The sequence below is a fragment of the Sorex fumeus genome, unplaced genomic scaffold, assembly GCF_029834395.1.
Source record: "Sorex fumeus unplaced genomic scaffold, SorFum_2.1 ptg000128l, whole genome shotgun sequence".
Lineage (NCBI taxonomy): Eukaryota > Metazoa > Chordata > Mammalia > Eulipotyphla > Soricidae > Sorex > Sorex fumeus.
In genome coordinates, this window is record NW_026606185.1 from 14,112,133 (window position 1) to 14,128,907 (window position 16,775).

The window sequence follows — 16,775 nt, forward strand, 5'->3', positions numbered from 1 at the left end:
TCTATTTGTAAAAGGAAGTGTTATTGTTTACAGTTTAATTAATTTATTTTAAAAATATACCAAATTAGCTTGATGTCATTTTTGCATTTGTCATAATTTTCATTTTACTTTTTGTGAAGCCATTCTCAGTTTCTTTACTAGCTATCATTTTCTTAATATGTTCTTGAATTGTTTTTTTACTCATACTAAATAAAAAATCATTTAAATGTATTTGTTTATTTTTAATTTTTTTATTGAATCACCATGAGATATGCAGGTACAAAGCTGTTTATGATTGGATTTTAGTCATACAATGTTCCAACACCCACCCCTCTACCAATTCACCTTTTCCACTGCCAATGTCCCCAGTTTCTCTCCCACCACCCCCAAACAGCCTGCAGTTAAATAAGAAAAAAAATTATCTCAATCTCTCCATTATTGATTTTGTTTTAATAATCTCTTTCTCTACTTCCTCAGCGCTTTTGATTTAGGCAAAATTAGCATAGAATTTAGTTTTAGTTTCAGGCACCAATCATAATGTTTTTGCTTTTAGTGCAATGTCTAGGTTATTGCATTATTATCATTTTGTTTGTTTCAGATGAGAACTTTTAAGATTTACCCCTCAAAAATTTTCAAATATGCAGTACAAATATTTTTATCTATGGTCAACATTCTGTATTGCCTTCCTGTTAGTTTTTTATTATATTTGCGGAAATCTTTGCTGTGTGATTCTTCCACGTACTTTATTCACCCTCTCTGTCCCATGCCATTCCATTTTGTGTGTTTGAGCTCATTGTTTTGTTTTATCATATCCTACATATAATTGAGAATGTACATGGTTTCTCTTTTGCCACTCGACTTAATTAGACATAATGCTCTCAAGGTTCACTCATATATGGCCAAGTTTTTATTCTATCAGCCACAACTGGTGTTGCTAAAGTTCTTAGTGTTTGTGGTGGTCATGGAATGTCGGAGATAAAACCTAGGGCCTTGCACATACAAGACACATAATCAGCTCCAAGATTTCAATCTTTACATGACTATTACATATACATGTGTATATATATAAAAGTATATATACACACATACAAATATATAGAGATATACATACAAATTATACATGTCCTTTCAAGTCTGCATTTTCATTTTCTTCAAATAAATGCCTAGAAACACAGGATCAGACAGTAGTTCTAGCTTGAATTTTTTAAAAGAAGATCCATACTATTTTCTGAAGATGCTATATCAATTTATATTCTCTCTAACAGTGCACATAGTTCCTTCTCTTAATCTTACCAATACTTTTTATCTCTTCCATTTTTGGAGATCATTGTGACTTTATTTTGTATTTTCATGGTTATTAGCAATGCTGAATACCTTCCTTGAAGCTGTGACTCATCTGTATGAATTCTTGCATCTCTTATTCTAGTGCTCTTTTTAGTTGTTATCACCTGGATCCATGGGATCCCAGTGGAGAGTAAGAGATTTGTTTTGTGATGATGCTGGGGGAATTGGACTGCTCAGTGTTAAGTCCCCAATACTCTCTCCTCCCTAAGCAGTATTCTTAACTCCATGAAAACTGGGAATTAAAGTGGCTGGGAACAAATTCTATTCCAATATTCCTTTAAAATATGCGGGGGGGGGGATGCTTATGAAAACTGACAGTGCTCTTCTTAACCCCAGCATGTAAGCCAGTGCTCACTATGGTACTGACTTTGATTTCTGTTGCCTGTTTCAAGGTCAGTTTACATTTCTCTTCAGTGCTTGACCATTAGAGGAGTGATGATGATTGGTCTTATCTTTCTGGTGATCTGCTTCACATGTTACCAGTTTTATTTATGTGCCTTTTTGCAAAAGGCAAACCTCCAAGTAGGAACTGTCCTATGTCTTGGAAATCCCAGGTATTCATAGTTGCAATGGATATTCTATTGTTACTGAAGGAGCGTCCTTCCTCCTTGCAACTACTCCTTTGCCCCTTAGTTCTGATTCCAGCCTCACATTTAGCCATGACACACTCCCTTTTCTGGAATTGTACCCTATAAGGATGTTTTTACTTTGAGTTTAATCAGTGTCTGGACTGAAGTTGCTGTGGTGACCCCAATCTCCCTCCATGATTGTGGTACTTACTCCAACAGGGTCTAGGAGGTGTGCTTCTCAGAGCTGAGTTTCTCCCCAGTAATTGCCTTTAACTCTAGTAAGATGCCTTGCCTGGGTCACACCCAAATCTGGAGGCAGCACAAATCCAATTTCTGGTCAGTAGAAGTTAAGTACAAAATCTTAGTTCCTTTGCTTCAATTCTAGAGGACACCAAAGGACAAGTTGAGCATCAGTGCTCCCCAAAGAACAGGATCATGGTCCTGCACTTGTCTCTTGTCTCCCAGTCCAGTTTCTCCCTTGGTTTACTCCTGCCTTCTTCACTCTCTGGGTTTTTGCTGAGAGCTCCTCCAGGTAGTCTCCTGTATACAATCTCACTCTCAGAGTCAGTTTCTTTGCATCCTCACCTAAGAAAGCAGCTAACATTATAAGTTATCTATCTTTGACTCTTGAAAAATTCAGGATTAAGGGTACACAATCCAAAAATCTGCATATACCTGTTGACTTTCCCTTCTCCAAACTTAACTCCAAACAAACAGCCTCCTGTATTTTATATGTGTTATCCACCAATCTTCTTATTATCTTACAATAAACTAAGGTAGAGAGAAGAATGTTAAAAAATCACCAAGATGAAAAGCCATTTCTATTTTTCTTAAATAAAATGCATGTATATGTGGAATCTTGAAGCTTAAACATTATTCAAGGAACTTCTGTAGACATAAATATCAAATATAAGCAATTTGTAATATTGGTATCAGGCCAATGAAATAGAATTGTATCTCTTCATCAAAGAATATATGACCACCAAACATATGAAAAAATATTTAACCTTATCATTAGCAAAATTCAAAGTGGAATCATAATAAGATATCATTTGGTATTCATTAAGTTGACCATTACAATATATGGCAATTAAAATAATTAACTTTAGTTCCCCAGAATGTGTTTCTATGGTTTGAAGTGTGTTCAACAATCACATGACCAGGATTCCAAACTCTAGTATCACCACATACCAGATCCTGATACATCACCTTCCATTCTCGGGTCCCCTGGTAAGGAGAAAAATAAAAATCATCAAGTCTTGTGGAAACATGAAGAAACAGGAAACCTTGTATATGTCTGGTTGGAACAGAAAATGGTGCACCTGCTATGGAAAATAGTTGTTCATCCAAAAAACAGATATATAATACTTATACGGCAGCTCCACTTCTGTGAATGTATTTAAAATAACTGACAAAAGATACTCTAGCACATGTGCAGACATGATCAGGCACACATTTACAGTCTACAACATGAATATCCATCAGCAGATAATCGGTGGAATAGTATTCATCCCTACAAATAATGAAGGACTAACACATGGGTGAACCTTGAGAATATTATGTTCATTGAAAAAGAAAGCCAGACACAAAGGTCCATAAATTATAGGCAATATTTATGACAATATTTACATGAATTATCTATGTAGACAAGAAACTGACCCTAGATTGTCAGAAGTGAGGAGGACGGGCACAGAAAGCAATTACTTAATGAATGCTTTTGGAGTGATGCAAGTGTTTTGGAAGTAATGGCAAAATTTGCCCAACATTGTAAGGTAAAGGTAAAGGCCCTCCCATTGATCATCGATTTGCTAGAGCGGGCCCAGTAACGTCTCCATTGGAGACTTTGTTGTTACTGTGTCTGGCATATCGAATACTCTCGGTAGCTTGCCAGGCTCTATAGGAAATGCCACTGTACACTTTAAAACTCTATTTCGTGTTACATAAAATTAACATAGACCCTTAACACAATAAAAATGCTTCTATACATAGATTCTTGATAAATAAAGCCTTGTTTATATGATATAGCTATGATTATATATTATTTTTGTCGATAACCTCAAGCAGGAACCAGTAATGTCTCCTTTGTCCTAGCCCTGAGATTTTAAAAAGTGCCATATTCAAGGTTCTTTCAGGGTTAGGAGAATGAGACCCATCATTTTACTGGTATTTGTCATATTGGGTACGACACGGGGAGTTTGCCAGACTCTGCCATGTGGGCAGGTTACATTCGGTAGCCTACCAGGTTCTCCAAAGTAAGAACGAGATAATAAGATGCTTCCGGGAGCTGGAATTAATCCATGTGGAAGCAATTAGTACAATTAGTCTCTGGGTCTTGGCCGTTGATGGGATTACCTGGTGCTGGGGGCAGTTGGTAGGTGTGAACCCTGCCTAATGGAAGGTGGAGGAGATAGAGGATCTGGGTAGAGGATTCTCAGCGCCGAGCCGAGCAGGCTTGGAGATCTCAGCCCCAGGACTCGCATGCCTGCGTTCCTCTGCCGGTTCCTTCATGCGTGTGGAGAGTGGTCTCAGCATGGTTGTGGCTGGTTCTGGAGGGCTTCAGCTGCCGGGGCAGCCGAAATTAATATTTTTATTAATAAATAAAATATATTATTTCATTGATCTTGCTTAAATATCTGTTCCTGTAAGTCAAAAATTAACAGATTAATCCACTTGCTTTCTGCTTCCATTTGTTTTCATATTTTCATTTTTCCAAAAGCTAAAAACTCTAATTTGATTGCACTATGTTGTGTTGAAGTTACCTGCCCACACTCTATTATGTCAGAAGTTAGACAAATATAAAAATGCATTTAAGAATGAAATACATGTTTACTTAAATATTCAATATTATAACATTCTGCACCTGTATATTTCACTTACAATTGCAATTAACTTTTAATGAGAGCATTTTGTGGGCTCCCCTGTCCTAAGTGCCTGTGATCTTTCACTGAGGCTTTCACGTTGACATTTGAATCACAAAAATTCTCAGGGCTGGATTGATATAGTACAGTGAGTAAGGGTTTTCCCTTGCACACTGCCAACCCAGGTTTGGACCCTGGCACCATATATGGTCCACTGAGCATTGCCAGGTGTGATCCCTGACAGAGCCAGGAGTAAGTCCTGAGTACTTCTGGGTATAACCAAAAGAAAAAAGAAAAAGAAATTCTCTGAGTTCAGAGCATCAAATTAATCCATGTGGAAGCAATTAGTACATGATAGTATGATAGTTACAGGATTAACATGGTGGTTGAAATAATCAACTATAAACTGCAAGCTTTTGTTATGCTCTACTTTGGTCTGATAGTGGATATTGCAAGTAACTTAATGGAAGCATTTTGGATAAGAATTCACTCTCTGATATGAGATTGTATAATATTCGCTAAAGATATATTCAATTTATGTTGTATCATTTTTTTAACTTCACATCACAATTTACTCTCCTGACATTGCATTTGTCATAAAGTCATTTAAGCTGTGTATGGCAATTTTAACCAATGAAGTAGGATTTTATGCTGAAATGAGATCATGTAACTTCTGGTTAGATCTTAAAGATATCTGTGTACTTATAAATGGTTAAATATTAGAGTTTATGTATCATATATGCATGTATTTAACTCATATGTTCATCTATATATGAATATTAAAGTATTGGTATATATTATCTATTTACATTTGTAATGTGGACAGATTTTATTTATATGTATAGAATTTTAGAGTTTCAATAACCAGGGGACTTATTTAATTTATGCCACAGAGTTGAGTCCAGAACAATAGCATAGGGATTATGATGATTGCTCTGTATTACATTGACCCTCATTTGAATCCCTGACACTACATCTGGCTCCCTGAACACTGCCAGGGGTTATTCCTGAGCACAAAGCCAGGCGACAGTAGCCCCTGATAGTACCACTGGGTGTGACTCCTAAGCAAATATAACAACAGCAACAACAAAAATTTTTAAGGACATTGGTAGATGAAGGACCTGGCTATTGACTTCTATTTTTATATTCACTTGGTCCTTGATCTCTGAAGAGAGTGGAACAATTTATGTTCCACAATTTATGTTCCAACAGTTCAACTACAGTTTTATGATACCATTAGGCTAATTATGAACAAATTAGAGTAAATATGTAAAACTGTTGTGTTCAGTTCTGAATTCATCCAGAAATTCATGACCTCAGCCCACTAGTGTGTGATTTACAGATTTATTCATGTTAAGCCACTCTTATTTCTGCAAAAACCCTAACTTGTTATGATATATTATATTTTACTAGACTATTTCAGTTGATTAAGCAGTGTCCTTCAAAAGTGTGCCTTACCTATGCTCATAAGTGAAATTGGCTTATAATTTCCTTTTCTATACTTATCTAAATTTAAAATTAAAGTGCTCTTTTCATCAAATGTTTTTGGTAATATATCCTCTTTATTACTTTCTAAAACTACTTTTATAAAATAGGGATTATATGTTCCTTCAAAGTTAGAACAACTCTCATAAAATTTTCCAGATCAGGGTCTTTTTCTGTATTTTCATTTCCTGGTAGAATATTGTGTGAAAAATAGAAATGAAAAGTACTTTTACACTGTATTTTAAGTTAATTTTATAGTTTTATAAGGAGAAAGGTTAGCTTTTCATATTAGATGGCTAATTTATAAAGTAATTGTGACACTTCATGTACTTTTAGGATCGTTGAATAATACATCGTATAGAAACATGTTTTAACTGTATTAAGATCACCATGCATCTGTTTCATCTTATGTTCCTTCACAACCTATTTTTCTTTATGCCCTAGGACATACAGGACGCTTGTTAAAGTCTCTTTGCTTCACCAGTCTTTCTTTCCTGTTGCTTCACATCATTTTTCACATCACATTGGCTAGTCTTGAAGCTCAACACCGCATTGCACCTGGTTACAACTGTGAGTATTGTGGTTGGTTTCTTTTTACATTATTTCAATACATAATAGTTGTATATACTATAGTATTTATAGAAAAGTATGTAATACAGTTCATGATAATTTTGGTAACTTAGCTACCTTACATACTATATATATTAAGACCCTCCCATGGAAAATTGTCACTTAATGAATGAATTTTCAGCATAATACAAACATTTCACAATTTATATTTAGTCCTTAGAGCTTCAGGTGATGAGACAATACCTTTGTACTTGATAAAGAAGATTTCAAAAATTAAATAATAAATGGTCATGACCTCATTCTGTAAGATTTCAGGTCTTTATGAGAAAATATTTAATTACACATTTTTCTCAAACTGGAAATTAGTTATTGCTGTTTATAATAAAACAATGTATTTTATACTCATTATAATTAAAATTTCATCTGAAAAAAATAAACACATAATGCTCTCTGTAGCTACAGTGCATTTAAAATAGATGGAATACATTTCACATGTTTTAAATTAAATAAGAAACCCTGAACTATTTGAAATAGATTATAATAACAGTTTTAAATTGCCAATTTTTGTTTGAGGAAACCATTTGTGGGTTCGAAATGTCTTGATCCATCATTATAAGTGAGAAAGCATATAATATTAAAAAATCTATCATCTTCCTTGATCAGACTATTAGCATAAATATTATGAATTTTTGTTTGTTTCTTTGTGGGCCACACCTGGCCATGCTCAGGGTTTAATTTTAGTTCTGTGCTCAGGGATCACTCCTGGTAAGGCTACCATATGTGGTGCCAGGCATCGAACCTGGGTCAGCCTTGTACACAGCAAGTACCCTACCCACTGTAAACTCTCTCTGGTCCTGATATATCTTAAATAAATTTTCATAGAATATTCACTATATTTCCCTGAATAACTTTTTTGGCAACTAAACTTTATACATTAAACTTAACATAAATTTTGGCCATGTTAAGTTCAGATTTCATCTGATAATAATTATCATAAAAATAATTTCTAATCTAAGATCTATATCATATATGTTTATATTTTTCAAATTGTAATGTGACTCATATACAGACATGCATTTTTGAATCATCATTTTTTGTCATTGACAGACAACGTATATAATAGTGGTACCAATATGTCATACAGTATAGACTAAGTATGTAGTAGGCTACACTGTATAGATTTCTATTATTTATGACTTTGGCACAACTATGAGATGATCTACTGGTGCAGGTTTAAAGCTTATCCCAGTTTTCAAATGTATTAATATTGTTAAATGTGGCTACCCTAAAAATAATCCATTTATGTTATAAAAATTAGTAGTTTTTAGGTTCTGCAATAATCAACACTAATTGTGACCCTTTTCCATGAACACTTTAAGAAAATACCATTTTCATTTCCACCTGTCCATAGACAACCTCTTCTTTTAGAGTTACATTTTCTATTTAATTATCTTTTTTTTTTCGCTTTTTTGGGGTCACAACTGGCAATGCACAGAGGTTAGTCCTAGCTCTGCACTCAGGAATTACCCCTGGTGGTACTCAAGGGACCATATGGGACGCCGGGAATTGAACCTGGGTTGGCTGTGTCCAAGGCAAACTCCATACCTGCTGTGCTATCGCTCCAGCCCCACATTTTCTATTTAAAAAGAAATTTCACAACATGTGAAATTCTGTCTGGATTCTTTCACTTAGCATAGTGTTTTTAAAGTTCATTCATGTTAGATTATGTTTTAGTATATCACTAATTTTCATGATTCAGTAATAGTTATTGTTAATAGAATTATGAAGCTTCATTAAACAATCTTAATATTAAATTTTGGGCTGGAGCAATAGCACAATGGGTAGGGCGTTTGTCTTGCACGCAGCCGACCCAAGTTCAATTCCTCCACCTCTCCAGGAGATCCCCGAAAGCTACCGATCCCGCCCACACGGCAAAGCCTGGCAAGCTACCCGTGTTGTATTCGATATGCCAAACACAGTAACAAGTCTCACAATGGAGACATTCATTACTAGGCCCGCTCAAGCAAATCGATGAATAATGGGAGGACAGTGGACAATGCTACAGTGCTAATATTAAATGTTGATCAAATAATGCCTAAATAATGCTACCAAGTTATGTTATAATATTAAATAACATTGATTATATTTTCCAGGTTCATACTTTTAAGTACTTAGATCTAAATGTTAATAATAGTTTGTAGTACTTCTCAATCAATATCCTTTGCATATTTCTTAATAAGGCAGCCCCAGGTTTATAAGAAAGTATTTACAAGTATAATTGTTGTCTAAACGAAATGCTACTTTATAAATAATGATTCTACATCACCAGACTATTTTAGTCACAGAGTCATATTTCCTCAAATTTTTGGTGGGTGCCACATCCATTGTTTCTTGGCAGTCAGTCCTCATTCAGTTCTTAGAGGATCATGTGTTGTTTGGGATTCATCTGGGGATTTCAGCTCTTTGAACTATCTCCCCATCCACAACTCAGATTTTTAAAATTTTGGGCTTATAAGTATGTATCTTGCATATTTCCTTTCTAACTGCTCCATAGTATTCTATTGTGCAGATATACCAAAGTTTCTTTAATCAGTCATCTGTTCTTGGGCATTCACATTGTTTCCAGATTCTGGCTATTGTAAATAGTGCTGCAATAAACATACAAGTGCAGATGTCATTTCTCCTGTACTTTTTTGCATCTCCAGAATATTCCCAGAAGTGGTATTGCTGGGTCAAATGGGAGCTCGGGTTCTAATTTTTTGAGAAACATCCGTATTGTTTTCCAAAAAGGCTGAACCAGTCGGCATTCCCACCAGCAGTGAAAGAGAGTCCCCTTCCTCCCACATCCATACCAACACCAGTTGCTTTTGTTCTTTTGGATGTGTGCTAGTCTCTGTGGTGTGAGATGATATCTCGTTGTTTTGATCTGCATCTCCCTTATGACTAGTGACAAAGAACATATTTTTATGTTCCTTTTTGCCATTCGGATTTCTTCTTTGAGAACATTTCTGTTAATTTCTCACCCCATTTTCTGATGGGATTGAATGTTTTTTTCTTGTAGAGTTCAACCAGTGCCTTGTATATCCTTGATATTAATTCCTTGCAGAAGGGTGTTGGGTGAATATCCTTTTCATTCTATAGACTGTCTTTGTATTCTGGTCACTGTTTCTTTTGAGGTGCAGAAGCTTCTTTGTTTAAGATGATGCAGGTGGCATAATTCTCAGGGTGAGGATAGGCATGGCCAAAATCAGTCCCTAGCCACGCCCCATTCTCTGTCAGAACAGTGATGGATAGTTAAAGATGCTTCTCCTAAGTTAGATATTGGGTGTTCTCATTATTTAATATTTCCATAACTAGATTATAATATTTTGATTCATTCAGAAACGTTCTGTACTATTTATTTACTATAGTATAGCTTAAATCTGACTTAATTTTTTAAGTTTTCCAAAAATGCCGATTTGGTTAAAAAAGGCAAAAATAGCTCAAAATTTAAGGAATTGTCTTTCCTCTTTCATCGTCCCCATATACAGTTCTTGTTCTATTACCAGTGTAGTAGGTATCATATAAGTACATTTTATGTCTACCAAGTTAAATTGTAATTTAAATTTTATTTTCCCACAAGTGATAGGTTCTTTCTGAAGTTCTAGTGATTTTTAACCAACCAACAAACTTAAGATTGAGTTAGAAAAAAAGTCTGAATTCTTTACTTCTAGACATAATTACTTTGAAAAGGGATCTTCAGAGATAATAAATTTCTTCTGAAAAATATGGTGCATATAAAATGACCTTGGCTCAAAGATTTTTGGTTCTGTTCTATGTGTAGCATTTTGAAAAGAATAAAAGAGAAGAACAAACAAACTTCATACCCTTGCAAACTAGTTTAGTGCAAGATTGACATAGACCAAGTTTTCAGCCTAGAGCAGTTTTTAATGACAAGTTATATAAACTCCTGAAAATATGGTTAGTGTGGGTAATGGAAATATTGAATTTTAAATTTGGGTTGACTTCACCTTACTGGTATTATTGTGAGTATTTGGAGTTCAGATTACACATCAGACTAGTAAACACAAGCACGGCTATTTTGATATCTGATATTTTAAGTTCACCTTTTCTTTTCCAGTCAAGTAGCAGAACTTTGAACAAAAGGACAGAAAGAGTTTTGACCAATAGTGAGTGCTGTTTGTTCATACAAATGTTTTCTCTATGGTTAAGTGGAGAATTAAAACAAAGTAGTGTAGACATATTAGATTTCCCAATCATATGCAAGACCTATGCAAATTCAAGACCTCCAAAGCTTAATTTATATGTATTTGGTTTTGTTTTCTGAACTACTACTCTCCTTTTTTAAAACTCCTATAGACTCATTATGACAAAATTCCTCAGTGTACATCAGAAATCTCAGGCACATGTTTAAGGACAACAGTAGCATTTATAAATATTGAGTCATTGAAAGCTCTGTTCCCCCAGAGTTCTGTGAATATTAACTGGAGGTTGTAAAGATTTTTCAAACTACTTTATTCAGTTTTTGACTAGCTGGCAGGTTTGTTAAAGGTGTCATTGTGTAGAACCGAAATTTAATCTCCCTGCCCTGCTTTCTTCTTTTTCACTCCCCAAATGGTGCTCTTATAGGTAAGTGAGGAAGCCAATGGGGTCCAGGAGACCTCTGTAAATGTTCCTCAAACATATGTTGTGTTGCTAACTAAAATATTTTCATTCCCTCAAAACTATACTATTTAAATAAATGTGAACCCAGTTTCAATTATGTCATTACAGAGTTCACAGAAGTATTTTGTTCAACTCAGTGATGGCAGTATAGCAATATAAGTCAGATTTCAAGGCCATGCTGGATTCCTGAACTTTGCTAAAGCCTGCTATTGATTGAAAGAAACTTGAGTGCTAAACTCTAAAGGAAAATGCATGGCAATAATCATTATTTATAGAGCACCTACTAGCTATAGGACCCTAGGGGTCATTATATTCCTTTTCCAATTAATGATTCCTTTGTTCTTGCTACATATTGACTCTAATATTCTTGAATCAGGATACCCCCAGTTCATGGCCCATTTCATTTCCTAAACAAGGCTTTAGGATGGTATGACTGTATGGCTGGAAGGCCCTGCTCATAGCAGTGGCATGTGGAGGTGATTGGGAACTGTGATATGGTTCAGAAGTGTTCAGTGTACCTATGGTTGAATCGTTGGACACCCACATCCAGTCTGGAACTAGCAAGTGACATGGGAATCATTTCCTTGTAATGCCATGATAATGCCATGAGGAAGCCATGATGCCATAATGATGATGAGACAGAGGTACAGGGAACGCATTGCATGATGATACGAAAATACAGTACCATGTGACAGTGAGACAAATACAGGGAATGGTGAAGAAATGAGGGGTAAAGTAATGATGTGGGTAATGCTGGTAAATACAGTGGGTCTCATTCCCCTGGCCCTGAAAGAGTCACCAATGTGGCAGCATTGAGAAGGATGTGGAAGGAGAGGCTGATGAAATCTCAAGGCCAAACTAGGCAGCCAAAATGAAGAAAGACAAAAATGATTGTCTGTACTTTCAATGCACGTTCGCTGGCATCAGATGATTCCATTGCGGACCTGATGGTAAAAGCGTGAAAGATCAAGTACGACATCATTGTTCTGACTGAGACAAGAGGATAGCAATCACATCATGCCGTTTTCTACACTGGAGAAGAGCTGTTCCTCGGAACATGTGGTAAAAGAGGCATTGGAGTTGTGGTGTCCTTGTCAACATGAACTTGGCCATGAGCATTAGTTCATTCTAATGCCTAACAACCCAAATCGGATGATTACACTTCAATAGATGTGGATTACTGCCATCAGTTTCTATCTTCGTTGTCTACACACCAACATATAACTATGATAAAGGAGAAATTGAAAAGTTCTACATGAACTGGTCAAGTTCTATAAAAAAAAAAAAACCACACCTTCTGCAAGATCATTGTAGGTGATTTTTTTTAATCATTTTTTTTATTAGTGAAACACCATGAGGTACAGTTATAGACTTATAAATTTTTGTGCTTGGGTTTCAGTTATACAATGATCAAGTACCCATCCCTCCACCAGTGCCCATCCTCCCCCACCACGGGTCCTAGCATCCCGCCCACCCCCCATCCCACCCCCACTCCCCCCCCCGTCCCATCCTGCCGCTGTGGCAGGGCATTCCCCCTTGTTCTCTCCCTCTTCTTTTGGGTACTGTGTTTTGCCAGAGAGGCATTGAGTGGCAATCATGTTTGGTCTATAGACTGCTTTTAGCATGTCTCTCCCACCCTGGGAGGGTCTTCACAACACCCTTTATTTGGTGCTCTCTTCTCTATTTGAGCTTCCTTTTCACCTAGCACATGTGGCTGGCCTTCAAGTCATGGAGCAAAATTCCTGGTACTAATCTCAGCCATTCCTGGGTGTTAGTCTCCCGTTTTGTTGCTTTATGTTCCCCAGATGAATGCAATCTTTCTGTGTCTATCCCGCTCTTTCTGACTCATTTCGCTTAATGTAGGTGATTTTAATGCCAAGATAGCACCAAGAAGATCAGCCAAAGAACTCCATATCAGGACTCATTGCCTAGAATGGAACAAACAGGGTGAGAGACTGTCTGAGTTCATCATATCGACCAAGACCATCCATGGTAACTCACAGTTCCAGAAGGCCAAATCTAAATGTCGGACATGGGAGTCTCCTGGTGGATGATTCCACAACGAAATTGACACCATCATATTCAATCAATGGTTTTGCCTGACCAACGCCACTGTTGTCCCAATATTGCAAATGCGATCGGACCACTGTTTCCTTCATGCAAAATTCTACTTCACAGATCGGGAGAAAGGGCTGCAGAGATTAAGAGAACTCCCAGAACGATCATCAACTGGGAGCTCTTTGGCACTATTGCTGCAACATGGTAGATGCTGTTCTTGACAACATTAATGAAGAATACAATTGACTAGTTCAGCACCACCATGATTGTGTGAGGAATGCCAAGAGAAAGATAGCCACAAAAAAAGCCTGTCTTTGAAAACTCTTGAGCTTATTCGCCAATGTGGCTTGGTGCATGCCTTAGGCAACTGCAAGCGAATGTCTGAGCTCGCAAAGCAGTGCAGAGAAGCGATAAAGGAAGACCTCAAAGAGAGATGAGCAGCAGTGCTGGCAAATGTGGCAGAAGCTGGGAAAAACAATTGCAATGCCCGCCACTCCTTCGCAAACTACAAGACCAAGATGACTGCCGTCCGACGTCCTGATGGATCTATCACATCTTCCAGAAGGGCAATGGAGAAGATTATCTATGACTTCTACACAGATATCTTTAATAGCCACATCCAACTGCCCACATACTAAATTCCGCAGGATGGATATGTCATTCCCAATGATCTCCCTTCCAAAATCCGACATGCCATCTCATCGATAAAGAAGTGAACAGCACCTGGCCCAGAGAAGGTCAGACCTGCCTGAACACCTGAAAAACCTGCCATCAGTGCTCATCAATACACTGGCTCGGGTCTTCATATGCTACCTGTCTGAAGCAAGGTTCTGTCCCAATGGAAAATCAGCAGGACTGTATTACTGTACAAGAAGGGAGACATCCATGACATTGGCAACTATCATCCAATCTGCCTATTGTCTGTCATCTACAAGCTGTTCACTCAAGTTATCCTGAATAGGATTGGTAGAACACTAGATGAAGGACAACCATGGGAACAAGCTGGGTTTCATAAAGTATTCAGCACAATCGATCATATCACATTTTAAACAAGCTCACTGAGGTTTCTCGGGAGTTCAAGATGACTCTCTGTTTAACATTCATTTATTAAAAAGAAGGCCTTTGATTCTGCTGAAACAGAAGTGGTCATCAAAGCCCTAGCCAATCAGGACATTCATATTCAATACATCAGGATCCTCCATGAGCTGTATTATGGTCATTCCGTTGAGAGTGAACGGAAAATCAGGAATGAGAATGTTTCTCATGAACATTGTCTTTGTGAGATTCAGCTGTAGACTGACCTTTTCACACTCACGGTCGAAGTCGGACAGCATTTGTGCTGCTTGGCTAATGTTTGATGTTTTTAGAACAATGTCATCAGCAAAGCGGAGATAGTGTAGTTGCCGACCATCTACCTTCACTTTCATTCCTTCCCATTCCAGTTGTCACATGACTTTCTCGAGGGTGGCACTGAAGAGTTTTGGTGAAATGGTATCACCCTGCCAAACCCCTCTCTTGACATCGATGATCACTTCTTTGTAGAATGGTGAGATCCTGGTAGTGAATCCGTAATGAATTTCATTAGAATTTGAGGAAAATTGGAAGTAAACATAGAAAAGACAATGCTGTAGTTTGAAAAAATAAAAAGAGAAGAGGAGAAAGAAGGTGGGATGGATTGGGAGTTCTTCAGAATGCCAGATTCATCAATAATTTGAGGGGAAAAGAAAACTCTCTAAATGAATAATAGTCATGTAGCTGTTCACCACTTAGCAGCTCCTCACCCCAGATCTGCCAGTCCTTGTTGTGAGATAAATCCAATGCAGCATATTTAAAATATTTTTTGAAAAATTTTGTTTTTCTTAAATAACAATTTCCATAACCTTGGTTTTATGATGCAGCATTTCCGGTGAAAATTATTTACAATAATAGTGCTAAAGCAAGTATGTGTGGTATGGCAATAAGCTTAACCTCACTTCTATACTAACAACTTAAAATTCTAACTACTTTTTCATATTAATGGTCACTGTCACTGTATAATTAAAAGATATTTCAAGGATATAATGGAAACTGAAAAATTGAATCAAGTATTGTCCCAAAATTTTAGAGAATGCTAATTATGATACAAGTGTATTCTTTAGTTTACAGAACTAGTGACTATTTTAAGATCTAGTTTTATGTATTAATTTATAAAAATCATTTGTCTTGCAAACATAATTTTGTGTTTAGAAAATTCCTCCTGATTTCTAATATTGTAATATGCATTTTGGTAGAACCAGAAAGAGAGTACAGTGGGTAAAGCACTTGACTTTGCACATTATGGACCTGGGTTAATCCCTGACACCACATGTGGTCCCCCAAACCCCAACAGATGTTATCTCTGACTACAGAGCCAGGAGTAAGTCCTGAGCACAGTCTGGTGTGTCTCATACAGCCCTGAATATATATGTGTGTACACACACGCACGTGTGCGCACGCATCCACAATGTACACTAAAGACTGGCATAGAAGTTCTTAATGTATCTCCTATATTCATTTGTTGAGATATTAAATGTTTTCTGGTATTTCCACTTATAAATCTAAAAAGAATTTTAATGCTATGGATATTATCATAAAGTATTATAATACATTTCTAAACATTTTTCCTTATTAATTTTTGGAAAAATACTTGCTTTGCAGACATTTTTGTGATGTTCATAAGTATAGTTTTACATGTTCAATCCCACCCCCACCATCTCTCACTGTTATTTAGTCTGTTATCTCAAATTTGTTTGGGATGCTCAGGAGCCCCAACAATGCTTGGGGACCATGACTGTGCTATCTCATGTATCAGGAGGGAGCATGTCATGACAGGGATTAAACCCAGGGCTTTCGGTATACAAGGCATATGTTTTACCTCTAGGCCACATTTCTGATCTCATTCTTAATTTTGAATGGAAATCATTCTTATGGTTCCCAAACTAGTTATAAGAAGCAAAACTAAGATTTCGTGGCTGATTTCCAAAAGTTCTTGCATTGTAGTTGTATCTTCTTGACAGCCTATGGAAGAGAATTGAGATTGAAGCAGCATTACATATAAACCACATTCATGAATTTAGCATTGAACACACAAATTTCCTTCTTTTTAGTTTTGCAGACTCCAGAGGATATTTTAATTGTAATATACAGCCTTTTATAGATACACCTTCAAAATATTATTTTGTTTTTTTCTGAATTCATTAAATTATATTAATTTTCTTAATTTGATAGA

General features: G+C 36.5%; 1 protein-coding gene across 2 annotated transcripts in view; it reads left to right on the forward strand.

Annotated features, from left to right (window-relative positions):
• Nucleotides 1-16,775, forward strand: part of PIEZO2 (piezo type mechanosensitive ion channel component 2) — a 448,793-nt gene that overhangs the window by 148,485 nt on the left and 283,533 nt on the right. For both annotated transcript variants that reach the window (XM_056138121.1, XM_056138123.1), the window contains exon 3: nt 6,680-6,805. In XM_056138121.1, coding sequence (XP_055994096.1) covers nt 6,680-6,805 — 126 coding nt within the window. The remainder of the gene's footprint in view (nt 1-6,679; nt 6,806-16,775) is intronic.